The 25,865-nt window shown below is 58.8% G+C and overlaps 6 protein-coding genes across 6 annotated transcripts; 2 read left to right on the forward strand and 4 right to left on the reverse strand.

Annotated features, from left to right (window-relative positions):
• Positions 1 to 1,454: 1,454 nt before the first annotated feature.
• Positions 1,455 to 6,020, forward strand: A1Q1_00045 (ATP dependent RNA helicase; the record flags this gene model as incomplete). The annotated part of the gene is made up of 12 exons (XM_014328886.1): positions 1,455 to 1,689; positions 1,730 to 1,838; positions 1,893 to 1,939; positions 2,216 to 2,353; positions 2,394 to 2,502; positions 2,557 to 2,858; positions 3,363 to 3,481; positions 3,529 to 3,651; positions 3,813 to 4,096; positions 4,409 to 5,026; positions 5,159 to 5,347; positions 5,387 to 6,020. 12 exons carry the CDS (start codon positions 1,455 to 1,457, stop codon positions 6,018 to 6,020), a joined length of 2,907 nt encoding a protein of 968 aa, XP_014184361.1.
• A 3,432-nt stretch (positions 6,021 to 9,452) lies between these two features.
• Positions 9,453 to 12,556, reverse strand: A1Q1_00046 (uncharacterized protein; the record flags this gene model as incomplete). Its single annotated transcript, XM_014328887.1, has 4 exons — positions 9,453 to 10,314; positions 10,364 to 11,807; positions 11,859 to 12,291; positions 12,464 to 12,556. 4 exons carry the CDS (start codon positions 12,554 to 12,556, stop codon positions 9,453 to 9,455), a joined length of 2,832 nt encoding a protein of 943 aa, XP_014184362.1.
• A 1,679-nt stretch (positions 12,557 to 14,235) lies between these two features.
• A1Q1_00047 (uncharacterized protein) lies at positions 14,236 to 16,914 on the reverse strand (the record flags this gene model as incomplete). The annotated part of the gene is made up of 6 exons (XM_014328888.1): positions 14,236 to 14,908; positions 14,985 to 15,010; positions 15,067 to 15,099; positions 15,831 to 15,980; positions 16,086 to 16,151; positions 16,198 to 16,914. 6 exons carry the CDS (start codon positions 16,912 to 16,914, stop codon positions 14,236 to 14,238), a joined length of 1,665 nt encoding a protein of 554 aa, XP_014184363.1.
• A 26-nt stretch (positions 16,915 to 16,940) lies between these two features.
• On the forward strand, positions 16,941 to 18,280 carry A1Q1_00048 (uncharacterized protein; the record flags this gene model as incomplete). The annotated part of the gene is made up of 4 exons (XM_014328889.1): positions 16,941 to 17,071; positions 17,123 to 17,997; positions 18,063 to 18,192; positions 18,265 to 18,280. The coding sequence occupies 4 exons, from the start codon at positions 16,941 to 16,943 to the stop codon at positions 18,278 to 18,280; spliced, it is 1,152 nt and encodes a 383-aa protein (XP_014184364.1).
• Positions 18,281 to 18,432: 152 nt separating this feature from the next.
• On the reverse strand, positions 18,433 to 21,536 carry A1Q1_00049 (uncharacterized protein; the record flags this gene model as incomplete). The annotated part of the gene is made up of 5 exons (XM_014328890.1): positions 18,433 to 19,310; positions 19,368 to 20,430; positions 20,478 to 20,922; positions 21,045 to 21,129; positions 21,185 to 21,536. 5 exons carry the CDS (start codon positions 21,534 to 21,536, stop codon positions 18,433 to 18,435), a joined length of 2,823 nt encoding a protein of 940 aa, XP_014184365.1.
• A 496-nt stretch (positions 21,537 to 22,032) lies between these two features.
• Positions 22,033 to 23,505, reverse strand: A1Q1_00050 (uncharacterized protein; the record flags this gene model as incomplete). The annotated part of the gene is made up of 1 exon (XM_014328891.1): positions 22,033 to 23,505. The coding sequence occupies one exon, from the start codon at positions 23,503 to 23,505 to the stop codon at positions 22,033 to 22,035; it is 1,473 nt and encodes a 490-aa protein (XP_014184366.1).
• Positions 23,506 to 25,865: the final 2,360 nt, after the last annotated feature.

Here is a 25,865-nt window from a genome sequence, read left to right on the forward strand (position 1 = left end):
GGTAGAATGGTAGAATGCAACAGCGAGAGTGAGGCGGGAGTGCACGCGTGGTGGGACGTAGATGTTTGGACTGACGCATTAGGAAAAGTTGTAATCACAATCTAACCGATTAGTATGGAAAAATGCTGATTAGTTATTCCTATTCACTGGACGGGTTAGGGCAGTGAGGTGGTGGAAGGGGGTGGGGGGGTCTGGCTGATATAATAGCAGAGGTGGGCTTGGGACAGGTCAGAGTAACGAGAGTAGGTGCATCGAGAGATCAACAGGTTACGCGTAGGGCAAGGCTAAGACACGAGCCATGCCTCGTGTTCTGGTTCTCGGCACGGCAGGCGAGATAGATTAGATAAAAGGCAGGTGGTTGGGTGGGGTGACTCGGGTGGACCTTGTTCGGGATGATGCGATTGCGGCGTCGGTGGACAAGGGTTGAGAAGCGGTCCGCGGTTATTGGCGAGGCCCGTCGCATCAGCTGTTTTCTCTGGGATCTCTGGAATCTCTGGGGCCTCTGCCCAGCTCCCAGAAATACGCTCGCTCTAGTCGCACACGCGCACACGCATGGACCGTCGGCCCCGTGCGATGCGGGAGGCGCGAGGCGACGAGTTACGTCTGCCTCCCCATTGCGCCTATCCTGTATTTCTTCCACCCTTCTGCGCCGCCGGCCGACCCTCGTTACCCGTCCTCATCCCTCGATCAATGCGCTCCAACCCTCCGCTAGGAACCAAAATGGCACAAGGTTCTGCTGGACCGCCCATGGATCCATGGATATCCATGACTCCAATGCTCTCTCACATGTCCAACGGTCCGACTAGCCGGGCCGGGCGTGTCCTTTGCGTCTCTCGTCGCTTGTCCTGGCCGACAGGATCCTGGGCGGCAAGGGGCTTGCTTGGCGTGCCGCGCCATTCGACTGAGCCACCCGGCTCTGGCCGTACGTGGGACGCGACAGGAGATATTCAGTCCCATATCTCCGGGCCCCCTCTTTCCCTTTCGCAATCGGGATGATCTTATCACCCCGCATTCGGAACAGCTGACACGGTAGACACCGTGGCAGTCGGCAGACTAGATCTCGGACTGTGCGGCATTCCCGGCTTCTCAGCGACGTCGTTTCGATCTCCAGGCCGTCTGCGTCCCCGACGTGCCAGCCGTCGCAGCCCGTCACGGGACGGCCAGCTTGCCGCGCCGCTGATTCCATTCATGTTTGGCCGCTCTACGTAATATGGGCCGCCACATCCGCCAGCGTCGCCTAGACCCGTGAATCTCCAGGGTGATCGAGCTTTCACCACGTGGGTTTGCTTCCGCAACTCAGTCCGTAGCTCGCTGGCTCACCTCACTCACTCAAACGCGTACGAGAAGCAGTTATTGTTGACCACCCTTGTCTTGACTCATCACCAGCACCTCTTCTCCGCCGTCGACGAGAAGAGCTCCATCCATCCTTCAACCCCGCTCGTAACCTGTCAAAAATGGCCCCTCCCCCCGCTGAGGACCCCGAAGAGCTCGTCGACTACGACGACGAGGCCGAGGAGCCCTACGTTGCTCCTACCACCGCCGCCCCGGCCGCTGCCGGTGTCGACGGTGGAGACGCTGACAAGAAGGGAAGCTACGTCGGTATCCACTCAACTGGCTTCCGCGACTTCCTCCTCAAGCCTGAGATTCTCCGTGCCATTTCTGACCTTGGTTTCGAGCACCCGTCCGAAGGTATGTTCTGCTTATCCGCACGCGCGTCGCTAACATTCAGTCCAGCAGGAGTGTATCCCCCAGGCCATCCTTGGCACTGACGTTCTCTGTCAGGCCAAGTCGGGTATGGGTAAGACGGCCGTGTTCGTCCTTGCCAGTCTGCAGCAGCTGTGAGTGGCAACTTTGGACTGTTTGTTTGTCTGAGCGCGTGGCTGACTGCCCAGCGAGCCTGTCGACGGTGAGGTCAGCATTATTGTCCTCTGTCACACCCGTGAGCATCTGTGGTGATTGCGATTGCTGAGGCACGAACATCGTCGTTCATGATGAAACCGGATCCCGGCGTGTGTCCAACGATGAACAGCGAGCGCTGATGAGTGATGATCTGCTCGCGGATGTCGTGGGCAATGGCGGTGATGAACTCGCCGGTGAGGCCGAGGTCGGTGCAGTATGAGGCCGCAAACTCCTCAGGTGTCACCGTTGAGTTGAGATCCCACTCGAAGGTGTCCGACAGGTTCTGCGTGCCAACGATGATGTCAATCTTGACGAGGACCTCCTCTTCCTGGTGGAGACGCTGACAAGAAGGGAAGCTACGTCGGTATCCACTCAACTGGCTTCCGCGACTTCCTCCTCAAGCCTGAGATTCTCCGTGCCATTTCTGACCTTGGTTTCGAGCACCCGTCCGAAGGTATGTTCTGCTTATCCGCACGCGCGTCGCTAACATTCAGTCCAGCAGGAGTGTATCCCCCAGGCCATCCTTGGCACTGACGTTCTCTGTCAGGCCAAGTCGGGTATGGGTAAGACGGCCGTGTTCGTCCTTGCCAGTCTGCAGCAGCTGTGAGTGGCAACTTTGGACTGTTTGTTTGTCTGAGCGCGTGGCTGACTGCCCAGCGAGCCTGTCGACGGTGAGGTCAGCATTATTGTCCTCTGTCACACCCGTGAACTCGCGTACCAGATCCGCAACGAGTTCACCCGTTTCTCCAAGTACATGCCCGAGGTCCGCACCTCTGTCTTCTACGGTGGAACCCCTATCTCTGCCGACCAGGAGATCCTTGCCTCCAAGGAGAAGTGCCCTCACATCGTTGTCGGTACCCCTGGTCGTATGATGGCTCTCGTCCGCGACAAGAAGCTCAACGCCTCGAAGGTCAAGCACTTCGTTCTCGACGAGTGTGACAAGATGCTGGAACAACTCGGTTAGTCTTCCTTTCCTCCATTCGACACCCTCTTTGATTAGTGTTCGCTCTACCGACCGAGGGACCGAGCATCAACCCGAAGGACTCGGACTGGGCAAAGAGTCCTGTCGCAGCCGTACAGACGTGGGGTGTTTCGGCCACTTCATGTCGAGTACGGCGTCTAAAGACCAAGACCGATTCGACCGCAACGTCGAAGATGAAGGGACCCGTCTGTGCAAGCGTGCCAGATGATTGGGTTTTGCGAAAGCGATGCGCGTGGAAGCGCGACGCATGTGGAGCATCCGCTCGTCACATGTTGGTTTCTCAAGGCGTTCGCCCAGTCCACCATATCTGTTTACCGATGACCGATTGCGAGGTGACAGTGAGGGTCGTTTCGGTTGTCCTCGGAGGTGGAAGCTATCTCACTTTCTCGGCTCGTTCGAACCAGTTCATTATATACTCACGCTTTTCCCCTCTCTCAACGTCGAAGAAAACTCGGAACGACCTCATTCTAACAATCTACAGACATGCGCCGTGATGTTCAGGAAGTCTTCCGCGCCACCCCCCACCACAAGCAGGTTATGATGTTCTCCGCCACTCTCTCGAAGGACATCCGCGCCACCTGCAAGAAGTTCATGCAGAGCGTGAGTTGCTAGCATGTCGATGTTTGCTAACTTTACAGCCTCTTGAGATCTACGTCGACGACGAGACCAAGCTCACGCTTCACGGTCTTCAGCAGTACTACCTCAAGCTCGAGGAGAAGGAGAAGAACCGCAAGCTGAACGACCTCCTCGACAACCTGGAGTTCAACCAGGTTTGTATCTTCGTCAAGTCGGTTGCCCGTGCCACCCAGCTCGACGCCCTCCTCCAGGAGTGCAACTTCCCCTCCATCTGTATCCACTCTGCCCTTCCCCAGCCTGAGCGGTAAGTTGTTGTTTCCTTCCATAACTGACATCCAGTATCTCGCGATTCCAGCAGTTCAAGGCTTTCGAGAAGCGTATCCTCGTCGCCACCGACATCTTCGGTCGTGGTATCGACGTCGAGCGTGTCAACGTTGTCATCAACTACGATGCTCCCGCCGACGCCGACTCGTACCTCCACCGTGTCGGTCGTGCTGGACGTTTCGGTACCAAGGGTCTCGCGATCACCTTTGTCTCGTCCGAGGCCGACCAGGAGGTCCTCCAGAAGATCCAGGAGCGGTTCACTGTCGCTATCCCCACGCTCCCCGACACTGTCGACCCCGCGACCTACATGACCTCGTAAAGACGGATAGCCGGTGTGATCGTATTGTTACTGGATGCAGCAGTTGTGACTCTATGGCTATGAAGGGTGCATGGTTCAGGACGTACTGATTGCGACTCATGCAGACTAACTACTGACTCAATGGCATGGGGCGTAATGCCCCCGCCCATCGATCGCCGATACACACTCATCTGGACTACATTCAGCACTCCTTGCTCTCCTCACATCTTCATTACACCACCGTCATCATCTTCCCGCCCAACCGCGACGTAGTTGCACTCTCCAAGCGACAGGTGAGCCTTGTCCCTCTATCTCACTGACGATCGCAGTACCACGCCACCAGTTTTCATCCTCTCGGTCTTCGGCACCATGTACATCCCTTCCAGTCGTCGCCGCTGCTGCCCGGCCCACATCGACACGCCGAAGCCTTCAACCACGGACAAGGAGATCTACACCCACACCACAGTCAATCTCCAGGATCAAGCGCATATCGATCGCTACGTCGAGGTGTACCGCGCCTGGGGGGAGAGGCAGCCCGTCTCTACTTCCGACCTGGAACGCCTGCGCATCCGCCTCGCCCAGATGCAGGCGCGCTGTGCCCGCCTAACGATTAGGGGAATCGACACCATCACCCTTGCAAGTGGAGCCCTAGTCGCCATGGATATGAGCCATCGCGCGCTCGCTCTGATCTACAACTCGATGGACCCGGACGACCCCTGGAGTGCGGGCAGGGCTCTGGGGCGGATCTACGGGTGCAACTTGCTCTCGAACATACCTTGGGCGTCGCAGAGGAGGGTTCGCCGTAATGTCGTGTATGCTGTCGTGCTTGAGACGGCGTACATGTACATGGGGGAGGAGGAGCAGCGCGCAATTGCAATCGCGCTTTTGCCGGGGTCTACGCTTCAGCTTGTGGAAGTTGGGCGTCCGACGAAGAGGAGGAGGATCGGGTGAGGACACTCCTCCCTCCAAGTTACAGCACAACGAGGGAAAGCACTGCGTATCAGTACATCAACGAGCATACTATCAGCAGACGCTTGGATGAGACCTTTGCATGTAGTCGCAGCAACATCTTAACCCAGTGCAGAGAGTCTAAATAACGCAGCGCTTCGCTCGCCTGAGTCACGAGATGGTCCCGCCGCTACGCACACACTCGAGGGCGAGGGGCGCAACACCGCTGCCCATCCCTTGCACACCTCTAGTCGATTCTCCGTTTGTCAAACTTCTGCAGAGCACTGGGTGACTCGTCGGACAGAAGCGCCTAATCACCGGTAAGACTCGCCAGCGGTAACTGCTAACGCCAGCTGCAGCTCCGGAGGGTCGACACATCGCCACCCTCTGCCTCAGCACAGCATGAGCGACCTGTACATCCCCTCCCGCCGCCGCGATCTGGCTCCTGCCAATAGAGATCTCTCTACCTCCACCACCGTCGACTACTCGTACAAGCCAGTGGACCCTCGCAAACAAGAAGAGACCGACCGCTTCATCGAGATCTACCGCGACTCTTCAGCGAAGCAGCCCGTCTCGGTCCGAGACCTGGAGCCGCTGCGTATCCGTCTCGCGCAGCTGGACGCGCGTCGCGCCCGCCTCCCTCCATCAGGCCTAGCCAACGTCATCGTGGCCGCCGAGACAGTGGCCGCTGTGCACAAGTTGAACCGCGTGATCGACGAGCTCCGCCCGCCCATCAACACGAACAAGAACAAGACTTCCGTTCCCGGTCGCACCTTGCGCCGGCTGTATTATTTGTATGCCAGCTCTTCTCCTGCGTGGGGGAAGCTGAGGAGCTTCCGCCGCAAAGCCCTCGCGTCTATCATCATTGCGACGGCCGACATGGAGGAAGAGGAGGCGGTTTGCCTCGCTAAGGCACTCATGCCTTCTGCGAAGACGCGCTTCGTGACGGTAGAGGTCGAGGAGGAAGAGCTGGAGGAGGGAAAGTCTGCTTGATGAAGGATAAGACGACAGCGTGCGGCTGGGGAAGGCGCCATGTGCAGTACAACAAGGAAGCATGCATTCGCTGTATACAGAGATATTCGAAAGGGAGAAAGAGGTGGACTTGGAACATGCACTCGCGGCCAACGGAAGTGCCTGAACAGTGGACTGGGGGTTGACGGTGGAGGTCTGTTGCAAACCTCCGGACGGATGGACTCCCGGCTAGGACGGGGCTCAAGAGGCATAGCAGAATGCTCACGCCGAGTCCGGAATTGCGTACACAGCTCCACGCTAACATGGATCCAGGTGCGGCTAGTAACTGCTTCTGTTAGCTTGGCAGGAAAATATCAGCTTACTTGATTTTGGCCCCCTTGCCTGTCCTGTCCCGATGGTGGTTCTGCTTCCAAGGTTTTTCTTGTGTCGGTCGCCAGCCTCTGGCTGTTAGCTCTCCGGTCATTAGACAGCTCACAGTGTGGCCGTCTTTTCTGTCTGTCAGCTTCCCAGCCATCATAAAGCTCACTCATACAGGTGCAACGGAGACAAAGCGTGGGGCTACTCCACTGATGTCAGCTCGAGAGCGCTTGCTAGAAAGAGCTCACCAACTCGCTCAGGCGGCGGGTTAACAGACAGATAAGCACCTGCTGTTAGCTCTGCCGGTGCGTTTTCTATAGCTCACAGAAGAACGTGGTGTCCGAGCTCAAGATAGTGGCTTCCTACAGTATGTCATCCTCACCGTGGCTCGGACACCGGCGGTTAGCTGAAGTCAAATGCCAACCACTTCACCTCGATCACTTGGAAACAATGCTGGGAAAGTAGCTTCAGATAACCGGTGGAAGAGGACTTAGTGTTAGGTGAGAGTCAGGAGGGAACAGCTACCGAGCTGCAAGCCCCATCACCTCTGCTGTCAGCTCTTCTCAAAGCCCTGAAAGCTTGCAGTACCTGGCAACCGATGCTGAGATCGCAATGACTGCTTGTCAGTTACGCGACGTGGGCGTTAACTCACAAAGTGACGTGAGGTAGGATAGCAGGGCATAGGAGCCATGTTCGGCAGGCGGCGTCTTGATGACAGCTCCTCGAAGACGCAGCAGCTCACATCCATCTCCGAAATCACTGATGTCAGCTAGTGGGCGATGAATCGCCTAGCTCAACCTTACAAAGGGCGGTTCATCATCAGATGCAATGTCATCACCTCTTCATGTGAATGTATTGGCCCGTCTGGGTCTGGAGTTAGCTTTGAAAGCGTCGCCCCAGCTCACTAGTCGGTCTGCATGTTGACTACACTATGCATTAGCTGAGAGGAACAAGGGCATCTGCAGCTCACCTCATGCCATGGCCTGATGATAAGCTAACCATTGTTCGGCTTCAGCTTACAACCTGCCAGGAAATCTAAGACAGTAGATCAGAGGCAAGGCCGGTCTGGAGTGAGCTAGAGCCCATGGAACGGACCTCCAGCTCACGCGAAGTACGCCTGATATGGGCTCAATGCCTGACACTGTAAGCTCACTCAGGAGGCAACGTCTGCGATCAGCTAGGTACCGGGCACAGAGCTCACGCTTTTTCGGGGCAGGCTCCCCTCGTTGACAGCAGCTCCGGAATCAGCCCCAGCAATGGGTGCAGCCCACTTTCTGAGAACCTTCTGGGTCGGCATTCAGCAGAACATCCAACGAGACACCCCGGTTGTCTGTCTGTCAGCTCTGACCCAGCCAATCGAAGCTTACCGGTAGCCAATGGCCACTGTCTGTGAGCTCAACACCACCGTTCCGAGAGCTCACCTGCTCCGGACGGAATGCTGCCGTCAGCTACTGAGGAAAGTACGCGAGCTTACAATCCGGGGCTGCTTGTCAGCTTTGTGCAAGGGTTGACTCAGCTGATGAAGGCAACATACCTGTCCATGGTACACCTTTTGCGGACAACACTGCTGTCAGCTAACAAGCGCATTTTGGGAGCTCTCACCAGGTACTGTTTGTCAGCTCCGAACACCTAAAGGTAGCTCACCCCTCATTCTGAATTCGAGATCTGGGTCAAAGGAAGCGGAAGCTGGCTGTTTCGTCAGCTTCTCACTGTGGACTAGCGGCCAGCTCACCGCCCCTCGTCATTCATGCCCTGTCATCAGCTTATACTGGGTCAGGAGAGCTCACACCTCGAACTGTTTGTCAGCTTCAGTACCAAGCACGCTCAGCTCACGAGAATCTGTCTCCAGATGCCTAGTCTTAGCTCGTACTGCGTTGGCAAGCTCGCAAGGGCTGGTCGTGAGCTTCAAGAGTGCTTGCAGGGGCTCACACCGAAGTGAGGGACTGGAAGTGAGCTCACGCGACAGAGACGGCTAGCTTACCCTTTTCGACGCTTGCCTGCTTGTCAGCTCGACATGGCTCCCGCGACGGCTCACGTTTCCTCGGCCGCGCTTACTGCCTTTCAACAAGGCATCGGCATAGGTCAACGTCTTGCGATTGACCATCTCACACGTATGTCGACGACTGGGGTCAGCTGGCAAGAAGAGGGACGCAGCTTACAGTTCGAACGTCGACGCCCGTTTGCTTCGAGTTCGGCGAGGGGCGAGGTCTGAGTGTCAGCTCCCAGAAATCCGGCTAGCCAGGTGCCACATACTGCTATCATTGATACCGCTCGTCCTCTTGACGCAGCATTGCAAAGGCGAGGAGGTGGATGTGGCTGTGGTAAGAAGAGAGGAGAGAGAGAGAGAGAGATGGAGAGAAGCAACAAGCAGCAGCCGACAAGGAGTAGACTGTTGACGTGGATCTGACACGATACACGATCTGCGCCCCTCCTCACGAACTACGCCCCCTCGCGATGACCACCGAGTCCACTAATCCACTGCTATGACCCTCTGCTCAAGACGTATCGCGGCAACAGATGCATACACTTTCAAATCACTGCTCAACAAGACCGCGCGCCCGCTCGGACATACAGTTATACGGGGCACGACCGAAAAAATACGTATGTAAGAGGAGTGAGGTTGGGGGGATAGGGGATGTGGTTGTGGGGGTTGGGATCTCATGTGTCTCTACACTACTACACCGGTCGGGAAGGAAACTGGTATATGAAGAGTAAACTGGTGCACCGGAAGGCCAGTTATGCAGTTACAGGTTTGGTAGGAGACGTTTGGCTGAGGTCGAGGACCACGGAAAAGGAAGGGGGTATGATGTGGGTTGTGGTTTAGGAGTTTGTTGGTTTTTTCTATTGGGGTTCCTCGTTGACGTGGGTGTTTTTGTTGATGTTTTCTTGAGATTCTTTCGGTTTCCTCCTCATAATTCAGATATAGAAATTCTTAAAACGGACAAAGATGTGTGTACACGGGAGCGAAAGAGAGCGCATGGTACAGGTGGGGGTTGTTGGTTTCTTCAAAGATAGCCTAGCGTACAGCATTACAGCCGCGTCGGTGTCGCAGGTTTTGCAAAATCGGAATAGATGTCGCCCCGAAAATTACTACCGTTACATGAGCGGCGGGAGGTGGCCGCCATTAGTCGTCGCGTACATGTAGCCTCCTGAGGGGTCCTGCCAGAGGGGCAGTCCCGGCTGACCCTGGCCGTTGCGGTCAGTGACCGCGGCGGCGGCAGCAGCCGCAGCAAGCGCAGGGTCGGCGTCCGAGGGGGCGGTCGCCGGCAGAGGGTCGATGCCGGCGTGGTTGGAGCCGCTGGGAGGCGTGTTCCAGTTGGGGGCGGGCTGGCCAGCAGGACCGCGAAGGTGCAGCCAGGGCTGGCCGTCGGGGCCGGGGGCATGGTAGCTCATACCAGAGTGGTTGTGGATCTCCCGACCGTGGAAGGGAGCACCACCGCCAGCGCCGCCGCTGTGGGGACCGTGGCCACCGTGCTGGCCAGGACCGCCGCCACGGCCGTAACCACCAGGGCCCATGAAGGGAGCACCGGCAGCGCCGTAGACCTCAGTGAGAGCGTTGATGTGCTGGAGCTGAGGGCGGCCGAGGTGACGGGGGTGGTAGCCACCACCGCCGGCACGGTTGCCACCGTAGCCGCCACGGCCACCGCCGTAGCCACCACCGGCACCGGCACCACCGCCGCCGTACGAGAAGGAGGCGTCCTCGCGCTGGAGCTTGGACTGGATGCGCTTGCCGTACGGGGTGTTGCGGATCGAGGGCAGGATGGGGCGGATGCACTCGACGAGAACCATGCGCTGACCAATCTCGCAGTAGTCGAGGATGGTCTGGATGACATAGTTGCCGTAGCTGTCGCGGAGAAGCTTCTCAAGACGAGACCTGTTCAGGACCTCGGCAACAAGCACCTTTCGGATTTCGGGGTCGGCCACGCGAATACACTTTTCTACAACATTGGACGAGAATCTGAACGTCAGTTCAGGAATCGGGTGTTGTAACTCACTTTTGCACAGACAGACTGCAAACGTTACCGATAAAGGTGCGGATGAGAGGTTCAGAGAAACGAGCGTCGTTGAGGTCGAGAATGTACTGGATAACGTAGTTTCCGAACGGGTCCTGGACCAGGTACAGCGAGTTGAAGATAATCTCCGTGACAAGCTGTAAACGCTGGGCAGGCGAAGCGTGGTCGATGGAACGCTGGAGCACGCAGCAACCGTGGCGGTGGGTAGCGACCTCGATGAGGTTGGTCGCGATGGCGTTGTAGATGAACTGGTTGTCCTCAGGGATCAACTTGTTCAAGCACTTCTGGATGACGTGGTTGCCGTTCAGGTCCTTGATGAGCGCGACAACGTTGACCGACAGGGCGTAGATGAGCGTGCGGATCTGCTTGGGCTGGCGGGGCTGAGCCAGGAAGTCGACCATCTTCTGAACGGCGCGAGTTCCGTGCATGTTCAGGCTGATACCCACAAGGTCGTTGGAGACCGAGTCGATAATCGCGGAACGCTGCTCCTCCGTAGCGTGCTCAAGGAGCTTCTGGCAGAGGTAGTTGCCGAAGGGGTCGATCATGAGCTCGGGGAAGTGGCCGTACGTCTCGCGGAAGATCATGTCGCGGTGAGCGGGGTCGCCCTCCTCCAGCTTCTTCTGCAGGTAGCGGCATCCGTGCTGGTCCTTACAAAGCGAGAGGATTTCGCCCTGCAGGTCCTCGAGACGCATGCCAGAGAAGCGGTTGAACTCGCGGTCAGCCTCCGCACGCTTGGTCTTCAGGCCCATCATGCCAGCGGGGTAGAGGGCACCGGAGCCAAAGTTGTCGTCCTCAAAGCCATAGTCGTTGTAGCCCTGCTGCATGAAGGCGTTGGACGAGTTGGGCATGCCCATCGACGAGTACAGCGGGTCGGAGCCGTACGGGCGAGGGGTGTCGTTGAGACCGCTTCCGAAACCACCGTTGCCTCCGCTGCCGCTGTTGCCACCGCTCTTGGAGCTGAACGCACGGGCAAGGTCAGGGTTCGAGAAGCCACGCTGCGCCTGGGTGAAGCCATCGTTCAGGCCAGGGCTGGTGCCAGTGCGCTTAGGGGGCATGCCCGCAGCACTGGGGCCAAGGCCGAACGGCGTGGCAGGGACCGACTTGCTCGGCATAGCAGGCAGGGAAGCGATGCTGTCAGCAAGACCGTTGGGAGAAGGCTTGCGAGAGCCAAGCAGGGGGTCACGGGGAGTCTCGTCTCCCGCGCCAGCACCCATCAGAGCATTGCTACCCAGCGGCGACGTAAGACCACGGGTCGAGTTGGGGAAGGTCGACCAGTCGGAGCTCTTGAGCGAGTTGTCGAACGGACGCGACCCGAACGCACGTGTCGACGCCTGGGGGAGGGGCGCGAGGTCAAGAGCAGCCGAAGCCGCCGAAAGGTGCTTGTCCTTCGGAAGTCCAGGGAACGGGTCGTCGTCGTTAATGAGGTAGCTGACCGACTCTGGAAAAGGTTAGCGGGCTGGGACAAGACGGTCCTAAGTCATTTACTCACTCTGAGCTCCCTCGGCGTCCACATCGTCCTCGTTCTGCCAGTCCTTCTGGTGCTCGTTGTCAAGCGCGCTGAGGCTCAGCTTCTCCATGCCGAAAGTGCCGCCGTAGCCGCTCGTTCGCCTCGAAGCGGGCATGCTCTTCGCGCCATTCACCTCCCGGCCCTGTCCGATGGGGGCAGGAGTGCCGGATCCAGGGGCGCGGTCGGCAGCACCGAGGGGAGAAGTCGGCGCAGAGGCGGCCTCGATGTTGACCGAAGCGCCGCCGTGAAGCAGGAGGTCGTCAGCACGCTGGTCAGCCTCGAGCTGCTTCATCTGAGCCTCGAGCCGGGCGCGCTGCTCCTCGCGCTCGAGCCTCTTCTGCTCCAGACGCTGCTTGTCGGTCACCGCATCGGGGGTGGTGGCCGTAGAAGCGTCGGCAGCGTCGGCCTTGCCAGCCTGAGGATAGCGTCAGCATAGCGTTCGGATAGGAAGGTGCGGGAAGATGAAGACCGTGCCGGGCGAGATGACTGATCAGGATTGGAGAAGGGTGGTTTCAGTCATGAAATGAAACCATCCCGTGCCAGGCATCCAGCGGGCCTTGGTTCCACCTTCGACGCAGAAGACTCACGTCTCGAGACGCGTGACCGTTGAGCTCGAGGGCGTCAGCCGCCTTTCGCAACTCGGAGTCGGTGCCGTTCAACTTGGTCGGCGAGGCAGACATGCTCTGTTCAATCGAGAAGCGATGGGGATCCTTCGAGCTGTAGGAAGGGTCAGCACAGATGTCTCTTTCAGTTTGCAGGATGAGGCGGATGCGAATGTGGAAAAAAGAGGAGGCTCAAGCACAGAGAATTAAGCGTCTGTGGAAAGGAAAAAAAGCGAGACCGGGCGGGCGGCGGCGCAGGTTTGCGTGCCGTTTGCAGTTTGCGGATGGTGACGGGACAGGACGCTGGACGAAAACGCACACAGTACCTCGGTGGGATCCTTGTATCGGTTCGCTTTGGGGATTGCTTCGGGCAAGGAAGGTGTGGCCAGGCGGACAGCGCTGCTGGGTGGCCAGTGTAGTGTTACAAGGGACGGGTTGGTGAAGAAGGAAGAGGATGGAAAAAGGGACGCGTGGTGCCGGCGTGAGATAACGGTACAGTGAATTAGGACGTTGATCGAGTTGGTTGGATGAAAGATTTAGACGAGGTAGGAGCGTGTGGGCGTGGGCGGAGGTAGTCGGCGGCGGACCGGGTGGAACGTAGTGTGTCAGCACGAGCGGCGGGGCCGTTGAGGCAGCAGGCAGGCTCACACCTGTTTTTGACAAATGGGTCAGTCAAAGAGACTGTCGGGGGGTGGTTGTTGGTTGAGGGGTGGGTTTGGAGCGAGGAGAAGAAAGGTCGAGATGTCGGCCGGGCTGCTGGTGGTGGTCGCAGGCGGCGGTGTGGTAGGACGAGCGCCAGTTTGGACGCAGCGCAGGTGAAAAAAAGATCCGTGCAGCCAACGAGCCAGCGGCCATAGAGAGCTCGATTCGTTCGCCCTCGTCAGTAGATTCATTCTCGCTCTGCGTCCTCTGTGCGCTGCGCGCTGATGCTTCTGGATCGCTTTTGCACAATGCAACCTGGACGAGACCCCGTGCTGCGCGATGCATGCAAGGTCGCGGGACGAGGCTCGATGCGACGATGCCGTGGCATGGCTCGCAGCTCCACTTTCATCTGACGGCGTCTGGGCGTTTGGCGTATCCAGTGCACTGCACGCTCACTGGCAGAGCTCGTATGCGCGCTGAGCCCTCACGCACCCAAGGGTACCGTGCGGCGAGCCCGGCTGTCGAGTTACCCACATACCCTCACCCACTCTCCTGCGGCTCTCTGGCCACTCTGGCCACTCTGGCCACTCTGATTAGCCCATGCTCCCCACCACTAATTAACCCAGCTGGACGCTCATTCGTTTATCTAGTGTTTAGTCTTTGCACTGAGCTTGTCCTGATCACGGGGCCAAATTTTTCACGCTGATCTCTGCCAGAGTGCCAGCATCTGCCCGCGTCTGCGTACCTGCGTCTACGTTCGCCTGTACCCTCGTGCCTGACTCGAAGGAGGGCTTCTGGCCTGAATAACGCCGATTTCCCGTTCGGGTAGGTGGCACATGACCACATGGCATTGTGCTCGTGGCCGCTGCAGATGTCTGCGTTCAATCACGGGAAAAATGACATGAGATAGAGACAGTGGCACTGAGCGCACGAAGTGTCCGCTTGGCGCACGAGAATAATCGGCGATCGCGCGACCAGGGATGCAGCTGCTGACGGAGAAGGACACTGTCTGACTCTCGGGAAAGAGATCGAGAGGAAAGCGATCATGCACCGGGCGTGAACAGGCGCACAGAGCCAACGGGCCGGGAGATGGTATGCCATCACATATACAGATGCTAGGACCTCAGAAAAACCTCGTCGAGACACTTCTTAGTTGTACTTGACGAAGCCCATAGCCTTGGACTTCTCACGGAAGCACTGACGGCACATGTCAAGGCCCCTGGATTGTCAGCTGTATCCTCAGGCAAGAGACGGGTCAACTCACCACTTGCGGATGAGACCGGCGCGGTGGGCGCAGACGCGGCACTGGCGGGAGCCCTTGCCGTAGTTGCGGGGGCCTGAATGTTAGCTTGGGTCAAGATAGCATCGGCAGCTGAAACTGCGCTCTGCTGCAAAGTCGCCCAGAAAGACTGAAGCAGGGGGACAGGCATGGACAGGCGGAGGAATGACGTTCGACGGTTCGTGATGCAACGGAGAGACGGCTGGTCGAGATAGCTGATCGTGTCGAGGTCTGCGCCAAACAAAATTGCGGCAGGACGACGCGCAAGCACTGTTGGGAACTTTGCGCGAACAGTCCAACAACGATTAATCGAAGAAGCCATCGAAATGTGCAGAAGATCGGACTTGGTTCCAACGCAGCTTCCAAGCCACCCCCAGACGCCATGATCACAACAGAGAGCTCCAAGTCGCGCAGAATGTTGGTCGCTATCGTATGTGGAAGTCGCGAACCCGTCCAACATGATCGAACTTCCGTCGAGCCTCGTCTTGCCTGTCCCAATCCTTTCCCGTCTTCTCGTCCAAAGCCCAGCGATGCAGTTTCCTTCGCAGCGCATCGAGCGCAGTTCCAGCCGTCGTAGCAACTCACGAGAGAACCAAACGTTGGAGTGAGCCCTGATCTGTCAGCACGCGCTCATCTTCTTGCCACCAGGCATGTCGAAACCACTCACATCTTGAATGAAGTCGCGGTAAGGACGCGGTTTCTGCAGAAAAGCGTCAGCACGCCGGTCTCGTACGTGTCGTCGCGGGTGTCGTGCTCGTCGGGAGGGCAGTCGGGCCCGCTGCTGTCGTCGCTACTCACTTCGTTTACGTTGGTTTTGACGGACGAAGAGGATCCTCTCTGGGTGCTTGGCCTGCTGTAGACTTCTGGGCTGGCCTGGCACCAATTTCGAGCCTCGAGACCAAATTCCCGGCGTTAACGCCGTCTGTGGCACCCGTCCCTCTGCGTTTTGGCTGACCTCATAATTTCACTCCTGCATCTCGACTTCTACGACGACGAAGACTTGCATGCATACGACGGCCTGTGCATATGAACACGGAAACGAGGAAGTGTACATGCATGGCTCGGCGATGTTGTGGTGCGGCTTAATTCAGATGCGGAAGAGCAGCAGCGGATTTCGGGGCGCCCATTTGAGCAGCGAGGACATCTGTTTACAAGTTCTCCGTGACTGTATCAACTGCACTTCTGCAAGTCGATCAGCTGCGTCGAGCGACGTCTACCTACCGGGCACGAGCACAGACGCAGTCCAGCCTGCCCGACAACGGCAACTGCACTCTCTACGTCGTAGCCAGTAGCTGTCCCAGCCTCCCGATGACTTGTAATACCGCCTATCGCATTGGGTGTTCCTGGAGTGGAGGTCCACCGCACCCACCCAGCCGCGCCAGCGTCTCAATCAACGTCCGCAAACAGTGTGGTACTGAGATACATGCATACATGAGATGAACCAAAACGTGCCATAGGTGTCGTGCAGTCTAAACCTTCTCCTGCGCCTGAGCCTGGGACTTGAGCGGCTTCTCCAGGCCCATCATATTGCGCTCCTTCTCGGACAGCGTGAACATGTTGTTCGTAAACTTGTGCCATTGTCTGCGGGGCTGAGAGTCAGCTTGAACCCGGGCTTGGTAGCTGGGTACAGTCACAGAGGCTCATGCAGGCTACGCATTGAGGCTCATTAGTCCCCGAAGGACTCACCTCGCTGAAGACGTGCTCCTTGTCTCCAAAGTCCGCGTACGCGACCATGTAGAATACCGCGACTGGCTGTTAGTTTCACGGCCGGGATGGCTAACTTACTTCCACTAAGCACCCAACCTCCGATGCCCATCAACCGTCCGAAGCGCGGCAGCGGCGGGCCCTCCACGGCTCGCACACGCTTCCAGTACTGCTCGGCCTGCTCCGGCGTGCGCGCATTGGACAGCGAGTCGGGATTCGGTCCGCCGTACGCGCGCTCCGGGTGCCGCCTATATGTCTGTAAGCTTGGTCCCGGTCCAGTTTCAGAGTACTGCGGCTTCCAGCTCGAGGCGGCCTTCGAGGGACCGGCCTGGGGTTGCGGCTGGCTCGACGGTCCAGGCTGGCCGGGGGTGTCGGACATGACTGGTGATCTGCCGTTGATCAAGTCTAGCGCGAAAAGGTCGAAGTAGGTGAGAGCGGCGAGTACAGCGGCTGATAGGCGCTCGAAGAGTGAAGCGTAAAGCAACGGAGAAGGAAGGACGGTGCGGAGAGATAAGATGAGCGGAACAGTCTGTGCAGCGCGCACTCTGTTCACGTCCAGCCAAAAGTCAGGCGTGCCTGAAAGGCATCTGACCTCCACATTGGCCTGCCATCCTGCAGATACGCAGGCGACCAACCGTACGCAACCGTGGCCACCCGTCGGTCCAGCCCGGCTGGCCCGGCTGCACTCTAGCCAGTCAAGCCAAGCGAGAGCGCCATTACGCCATACGCAATTCGGGCAGATCCAGGCAAGCGAGTCGCAATGTCTCGAGTCTGACTTTTCTCGGCGACCAACTGGCCAACTGGGCCGCATCTGGATGTACACTCTCCCTACCCACCATGCTGTTACCCCGACCAGTCCTGCGGCCACCGCTCTCCCACCTGCGTTCGGCGCTGTCACAAGCACGCCGGGCGCGCGGCGTACATATGCTCCGCGACCTGCCGCCCGTGACCCACGCCCAGCTCGCCGAGTAAGTAACAGGACCACGGCCCTGGAATCAATCGGTACATCACGAGAGCAGCACTGACAAGACAAGGAAGCCGCGCCTGCTGCCCATCGACGGCGCACCACGGAGCGCGCCTGCGGCCTTCTCGCCCTCCCACCACCTGTGCCAGTGGACGCGGCCGCCGGAGAGCGTGCTCCTCGTGCAGAAGAAGGACGATAGCCGTGTGCAGGCCGCGATGGCCGAGATTCTCGGCTTCCTGACGACGCATTACCCTCACCTGCGTCTTATCGTTGAGCCGCACACGGCGCGCGAGCAGAGCCAGTTCCCAAACCTCACCGTCTTCAATGAGATCACGGACAGCCCCGTCAAGCTCCTCGACAATACGGATTTCGTCATCACCCTCGGCGGAGACGGGACGGTGCTGCACGCAAGCCAGCTGTTCTCGCGAACAGAGTGTCCCCCCGTGCTCTGCTTCTCGCTCGGGAGCCTCGGCTTCCTCCTCCCTTTCAAGGTGCAGGATATTGATCGGGCTCTCCACTACATCCTTGGCGATGGCGAGGTCGAGATCCTCAACCGCATGCGCCTCAATGCCCTCGCGGTCGATAGCCAGGGCAGGACACTAAGTCGCATGCCCGAGTCCGGATGGCAGGTCATGAACGAGGTCTGCCTCCATCGAGGACGGTACCCCCACCTTCCCAGTGTCGATGTGTATTACAATAACCAGCATCTGACAAAGGGTCTCGTGAGCTTACGCGCAGTCCATACCAAGCTGACAACGGGCGGACGGCTTCCTCCTCTCTACCCCAACTGGATCAACAGCCTACTCATTATCGGCTGGAGGGTCGCCCATGCATCCAGAGACAGACGCCGTCATGCTGACCCCGATCGCACCCCGGTCATTGTCATTCCGACCACTGGTCCTGCCGGGAGGAGGACGAGTGAAGCTAGGCGTGCGTCGAGCGGTCTCTGCTGTCTAGCTGACTCTAGATTTCCGCAAACTCTCGATGTCCCGTAGAGGTATCACTGGACGGCCGAGACGTGTGTGAGCTCCACGCCGAGGAATCGGTCCTCATCCGCAAGTCAATATATCCCATCCCCTGCGTCGACCAGCCCGGAGGCGGCACAGGCTGGGTCAGAGACATCAAGTGAGTTGGTCTACACAGAATGTCAACTGACGACAGCTCCCTTCTTCAGTTCAACGCTGGCTTCATTAACAGCAGCACTAAACACTAAATATTACAAGCAACTACCTTTTGTATGCATATACTGGATGACACAGCGTGTCACGATGCGTTCTAAATGCGGGGTTATAAGTCTCCAAGTGAGAGAGTGAAACTATGCGAGAGTGCGTTATGTTTGCGACGAGAGGCGAATGGGCTCATCTCTCAGATCTCGAGGTCCTCGGGAATGTCGCGCAGATCGAGGGCTGAGCACCAGCCATCGCCGATCCACTGCCAAGCATCGAAGCGGTGGTTGAGGTCCCTGCGCGAGTGCACTCCGTAGCTTCCCTCGAGGCCGCCAGAGCGCTTGCGAGGGTAGATGAAGTACACCTCCTTCACTCGCGAGTGGAGAAGGGCCATCGAACACATGACGCAGGGCTCGTGCGTAATGAACAGCGTCAGTGACGTGAGAAGGTAGTCGGCACCGTTGCGAGTAGGCTGGAGCTCGGAGAACGGAGGGACCGTGCGCAAACGGGCAACGCGAGCAATGCAGTTGAGGACAGCGTGGCGCAGGGGGTGTTTCTCCGAGTTGCGCGTGTCGTGAGCTTCAGCCTGGAGTCCTGGCGTGGGCGGAATGAAAGACTCGGTCGTGGGCCAGAGGCTCTCGGGGGCAGCCGCACAGTAGACGGCAATGGGCATCTCACCCTTCTCCCTCGCCGCACGGGCATCGGCGATGACGCGGTCGATACCCGCTCGGATCCAAGCAAGCTTCGCGGGGGTGATGCCACGGGCGTCATAGGGTCGCTGGGCGGTGGGAGAGTAGAGAACGGGCCAGATCTTGTTGCGTGCCTTCAGTTGATCGGCGGTGCGAGCCGCAGCACGGGGAACGGGCAGAAGGTAAGGGACGAGATCGAGGTCAGCCTCCTCCTTCAGCTTCGCCTTGAGCTTCTCGGGGTCCGCGTCGTGCATCGCCAGAGCAACGGCGGTGTGCGCTCCAGTGCTGTCCTTCCAGCGCTTAACACGCTTCAGGTGACGCATGCGAGGGTCGGGGTCCATGTTCTTCGTGAACGTTAAAAGAAGCGGAGTCTGCTGAGGGTCGGTGGCTTGGACAACCCAGACATTGACTAATGTCAGCGCATACCGCCGGTTGGGCTACTCACCGGTTGCCGTATCATCAGCCTCAGCCTCTTCTTCCCTCTCAACGGGGCCCTTCGCGCGAGTCAGGACTCCCCACTCTTCCTCAGGAAGCTTGTCGCCCTCGACAAACTCCCACTCGAGTTCGCTAGCAGGCTCAACATGCTCGTTGTGGCGCGAGGGTCCACTGAGATTGCCGTGCAGAGGAGGGGGAAGGTCAGCACGGCGCTCGCCGCGGCGCTGGCGGGCAGCAGTGCGAGCTGCAGCAGATTGGGGGGCCACGACGTCAGGGGGACCGGTCAAGGGCTTGCTAGACTCAGAACCGTTGACGGAAGTCGGTGGTGTCGTCGATTGCTGGGACGGACTGCTGCTGGCAACGGAAGTGCCCTTGGTGCTGGGCGCCGGAGTGGTCGCAGCATCGGTGGAGGGCTCTCCATTGGCCTTAGGCTTCGAGTCGCCATTGGGGAGTTTGTCGCCGTTCGCCTGAGGAGACTTGGGAGAAGCAGGTTCAGCCTTCTGAGCCTCGACCTCCTTGGTGGCAGCCTCCTCAGCCGCAGCTTGCTCGACCTTGGCCGCAGCCTTCTTCGCTTTCCGCTCCGCAGCCCGTGCACGGCGCTTCTCCTTGGCGACGTGTGTCTTTCCGCCCATCTCTCTTCGTGTAGCTCGTGCTTCCTCCTTCTTCTTAACTTCGATGGCTACCTCGTCTCCAAGGGCGAGGTCAGAGAAGAGTCCAGTACCGTCGCCTTCGTCTTCTGAAAGAGCAACCTTGGCGCCACCGGAAGGAACGAACCAGAGCTTGCTCTCGTCGGCAGAGTAGCAGATGCAGAGCTCGTCGCCTTTGCAGACTGAGCGCGATGTCGTGAAGGTGATGGTTCCCTCGGCCGTATTCCGAACGAAGTTGACGTTGGGTTGCGAGGAGTGGTTGAAGAGAGAAGCTGTGGGTGTAAGAAAGGAAGAGTGAATGTGAGGAAAGCGGGTATGAGGTGATGAGTGTGGTGTGCGCTGGAAAGACGAGTGGTCGTGTGCGCCCGTGCGCAGGGGACAGACGAAGCGCTGATCAGAGATATGAGAGTGGAATGAAGGGGAAGACTGTGGTAGCGTGTGTTGGTGGAAGGGGTCGAGTCCAAGACGTCAACGACTCTGTGGAGAGGTGATTGGGGAGTTGAGACGAGCGGGAATAAAGAAAGAAGAGTAATGGAGAGTCGAGCGTGAGTAGAGTAGTGATGAGAAATGTCGAGAAGACGACGATGATGTCTGACAGAAGGAGCGGAGGAAGACAGGAGTGCATTCCGGGTGAGCCGCAAGGAAGCATCCGGTGGTGCCGGGGGGGACGATGCGCACAGCGCGCAGCGAGGAGGGTCTCGAGGGAAGACGAGCGGAGGGGCAAAGGGGGAAGCAAGGGAGGGTCGAGGGCACACTAAGGTGTCACCGGCGCAGGCAGGCGCGGCAGCCAGGCATACAATGCGCGGTGCGTGCACGGCGCGCATGGCTTGGACGACAGGCCGGCGCAGGCGGCGCAGCGCCAGCGCACGCCAGCGCACAGCGGCAGGCGCGCCAGCGAGAGCGAGCACAGAGCCATGGCTAACACACAGACGCACATGCACACGCCATGCGCCCCCGTCCCTCGCCGCCTCACCGCCCCATCGCCCTGCACTCTAGCGATCCACGATCCACCCCCTCCCTCCCTCGCAACGCACACCCACTTCCTGTCCTTGGGTCTCGTCTTCTTCTGTGCTGTGGCACTTTTGACACTGCACAGTCTCCCATCACTCCCATTCCAGTGACGACCTTTTTGTCTTCCCAGCCTTCCACTCACACTAACCCGCGACGTGCTGCTACTCACCTATTCCAAGTCCAAGCGCCATCCCTCCGTTCGACCAGCAGAAACCGTATTCGCCCAGGATCGAGTCGTTCATGTTGCCGTCCTCCCACTGTTCCTTCGTGATCACCAGCACGGGCGCGTCTTCGAGTTTCGTTCCGGCTCGCAAGTCCTTATTCGCGAATACGCCTCGTCCTCGTCCCGGAACCTGGCGGACCTCGAGGTGCTGGGGGTTGATGGTCTCGTACGGCTGTGTCTCCCATGGCGGCGGGTCGCCTCGTCGTTTCGGGTAGTACCATCCCTCGGGCAGTCCCGTCGCCCTCGTCGACGATGACGAGGGGTCGTCGCTCGCCGGTCGTGAGCTCGTGATCCCCATCTGCGAGTTGGATGTGCGAGATTGAAATTTCAGTGGAACGAACGTCCGAAAGTCTATTGTTCACCGTGCCTGGATTGACTGTTGGCTGGGCTTGGGTGGCGAAAATATTTGGTCCGGAGCCCAGCCTCCGGCGACCTCTAGACCCTGACTCCAGCACGCAGCGCGCACTCGCACGACCTGCGTATTCATGCGAAACTAGCGGCAAGCTAACGCTGGTTGTCAACAAGCAGCTGGCGCAGTAGCGATCTCGCGCGCAAGGAGGCTCAAGCCATTGACTTTCTTGTTTCCGATCAAGCAGCTTTTTAAGCACTCCTGGAACACTGGGTCGATCCTGACTCAGGAATGTCTCAACGGCTCAGCCTCGTTCGGAATCACAACGTCGCAGGGGGCGCTCAACGGACAAGCGAATCGTGTATCGGTAGGTTGTGCATATGGTACATATTAACAAGGTGTCTAAATAACAGAGTGAATCAAGGTCCGTCTGCGCACACTGCGTCTACTTGTCGGTCGTGTAGTTGCCGGTGACCTGGAGCCTGATGCGGCCGTCCTTCTCGCCGAGCTTCTGGCGCTTCGTCGGCCTGTCCTCCGGGTCGACCGCATCGGCGAGGTCCTTGACGACCTGGATGAAGTCCTCGACAGCCTGGGGCGAGGTCTGGTGGTGGAGAACGAGGCGGTTCGCGCCAATCGTGATCGGGTCCGGGAGCTCAGCCAGGGCAGCGGCGACCTGTTCAAGGTTGATGCCAGCCGGGGCGGGGTCGAAGAAGACCATATTCGTGTCGACGGGCGCAACAATGTCGCAGCCCGCCTCCTTCAGGCCATCGGCAAGCCTTCGGGCGAGGGCGTGCGTGCCGGCCAGACGAGGGAAGTGGTGCGTCAGAGCGTAGTCGGCCTGGGCGGCGAGAGAGCCAGACTGGCGCCAGCCACCACCGAACATCTTGCGGAACCACTTGGCGCGCTCAATAAACTCCTTCGAACCGACAATGGCGGAGCCGATCGGGGCACCAACACCCTTGGACAGACAGAGGGACGCGGTGTCGAAGGGAGCGAGAATGTCGGAAAGGACGGTCGTCCTGTCCTCCTCGCTGTTCGGGTCGAGGCCGCGGCGCTCGAGCTCAGCGGCAGCGACGTTCCAAGCGCGAGCACCGTCAAGGTGCATAGCAACGCCATGCTTCTTGGCAAGCTCACCAATCCTCACGACCTCGTCCTGAGGGAACACAATGCCGGAGAGAGTGTTCTCGAGACAGATGAGCTTGGTCGGGGCGATGTGGATATTGGTACCGAGCTGGAGGGCGGGCTCGATGTCCTCAACAGTGAGGTGGAGACCGTTGGAGGGGGCGAGGGCGTGTGTCGTGGCCTGCGAGAAGACAGCAATGCCACCAGCCTCCATGAGATGGACATGGGCGCGGTTGTCGGTGATGATCGAGTGCGGGGGCTGCTTCATGTGCGTTCGGATGGCGAGCTGATTCGTCATCGTACCCGACACACCGAGAAGTGCAGCCTCCTTGCCGGCCATCTTGGCGATGCGCTCCTCGAGCGCCGCCGTCGCGCTGTCCTCCATGTAAACGTCGTCGCCGCGGGACGCCCGAACACCCTCCATCATCTGGGCGTCTGACGGCATCGTGAAGGTGTCACTGCGGAAATCCCGCGCGGTGCGGTGCAGGCGCTCAACGTTCGCCTTGCCGCCAATGGCCTCGGAGATATCGGTGACGCAGGGGTGGCCCTCGTCGAGCTTGGACGGCGGGGGGAGGGAGGCAGTCATTTTCGGGCTGGACGCGGCGCTGCTGGCTGGTGAGGCGGTTGAGGGGGTGACGCTTTTCGTGAAGCCGGTGTAAGAGTTGAAGGCGTGTGAGGGCTTGACCTGCTTCGGCTTGAAATTCGGGAGCAGGAGAGACGACAACGGGGTACCGTAACCAGCGCTGGGATTTGTTGTTGAGGGAATGGACGGACGAGAAGAGGAAGCGGTGGACATTTCTGCTTGTGGCTGTGTGGGCGTCTAGCACGTCAGACTCTGGGCGGTCGGAGTCGGCCGATATGGGTGGGAGAGATAAGAGGGCAAGATCCGAAGATTGTGCGGTGACACTTGATGACGCAGAGTTAAGAGTTGGGGGGTTACATCTCTTCATCGCTTCGTGGTTAAGTACTCTGGGATAGCATGGAGCGGAGCACGACTAGCCACGTCGTTGCTGCATGCAGCATGCATCGCAGCAGGTGACCGACGTTGCCTGGGGCGATGGCCAAAATCCCCTCCAGCCTTTCCTTGCGGGGTAGATTGGCCATGGAGTCGAAATTCAAATTGTTTAGTCACCGTGTTGCCCGGATTCCCAGTCCCAGACTAAACCCTCAGGCAAGCGCCGCCCGCCCCGCATCCAGCACCCCAGCTTCGCGACGCTGACGCAGATCTGAATCCTGGCTTTGCCGCGCTCTTGGAGCGCTCCAGGCTGGCTGGAGCGCGCTGTCCAGTCCGCCGACAGACTGCTAGGGCATTGTGGGGGAAAGGGTTAGGCATTGGCCATGCGACTGGCGCGTTCGAAATTCGGTCAGGTCGCCGGCCCCTACCTGACCTCATGCCTAAGCATGCCGAGCGGCACTGGCACCCCCAGCAGGCTGAAGCACCGCGAAATGACGAGGTTCCCCGCCCCCACTCGCACAACGCCCTTCCGTCCTTTCGGGATGGCGTTCAGGAGCTCGTCGACGTACGCTGAAGATACGGCCGCTGCAGATATCGGGTGCGCCGAGCGTAAAGCATGCATAGGGGTTGCCATGGTGTTCTGACTCGAAGACGACTCGAAATGCGACGCCGCACAGAGGCGTCGAGGCGCTGGTTGCCAGGTTCGCACCACTCCGCAGACGCAGATCCCGTCGCAGCGTCAGTCGCAGAGTCAGCGACGCTCCTGATGGCGGTCTGCGCACTCCGATCCGGGAAGAGGTTGCGTCGCGTCGTCCTATGCATACCGAAGGACCTGGGGCACTCAGGTTTAGGTTGGGGAGAAGACGTCGCAAAATGCTTCCAGGCATGCTTCCAGAACGCTGGGCTGGAGCAAAGCCAAACCGAATCGGGCGGGGACGTTGCCTCGACGATCTGACTCGAAATTGATGGCAGCCCTGCGCCTCGAACCATGTCGGCGCGTCGGTCCGCTCGCCCCAGTTCGACCACCCCAGCCCGCCAACTGGGGCCACGGGATCTAGGACAATGCACCACTTCGCTGTCAACAAAACAAATCATGCGCTATGCGTTCGTGACGTCTCGGTGTTCACCGGCGACGAGAGCATGATTTGGTACGACCGCGATCCCAGATTCTGACGTATGGCCAATCTGTGCCTCGCCACGCTATTGTTATGGCCAAAATGCCAGGCGCGAACCGACTGACGCCAGTCTACAGATCGCAGGATGGCCAAAACCCAAATGGCTCCATCGATGCGAAGCTGGCAGGTATGGCCAAAAGCGTTCTCGGTGTCCAGTTGACGTGAGCGCATGGCCAAAACACACCATGTGCCCGTGCGGGGCCACACAGCTATGGCCAATCCACTCTGGCCAAAAACAGCATGCTATGGCCAAACTTGCGTGGGTATGGCCAAACTGATGGCCTGATGGCCAATCTCCCAGGCTGAAGGGAAGGACGCCGAGACGCAAGGAATGTAATCAGCCCGCCTGTAGCTTACTGAAAACGCTGGACGGTCGGAACTTCCAGGCACCCGGCCAACCTGGTGCCGCATCGCGGTTACTACCCTGGAACTACGCGCCGTCCGAATATAAGATGATCCTGCCGTGTGGCTCATTCCTCTACGGGGCTCTTGCTTCGACATAACTGATGGAACGACTGTTACTGACGGGATAGTGCGGGGTGATGAATACAAATGCGGAGCCCGGAGGCGTCTGGAGTTGATCAGGTGGACCGACAAGTGTTGAAACTAACGGGGGGCGGGATGCTGATGGGCTGGCTGACAACAATTGCTAACGAATGTACAGAACTGACTCTGATCCGTTTACTTCTGACGGATTCCATTGCAGGAGCAAGACTCAGCTGGACTCGTTACTGATCAAACGGGAATTCAACAGCTCATCCGAAGCATGGTCAACAGATTGCGCGCCTCCACAGGAAGCATATCATTTCCGCTGGTACTTGACCGAGCTGCGGCAATGGCTAATCCACCAAGATCCAGAGTGCCATGTTCACGTTTGTCCTGAGAGCCCTCTCCTTCGTTCAACCGGAAGATTTCCCCTCACCCCTTGTTGACCTTCCATGACGAGGTTCAATGCATGCTGTTCTAATTGTCTATGATTTGTTTCTGCGTTCACATCAAATACGTCTTAACTCCCGCCTTCGCCCA

This window comes from Trichosporon asahii, assembly GCF_000293215.1.
Source record: "Trichosporon asahii var. asahii CBS 2479 unplaced genomic scaffold scaffold00002, whole genome shotgun sequence".
In the NCBI taxonomy this organism is placed as follows: domain Eukaryota; kingdom Fungi; phylum Basidiomycota; class Tremellomycetes; order Trichosporonales; family Trichosporonaceae; genus Trichosporon; species Trichosporon asahii.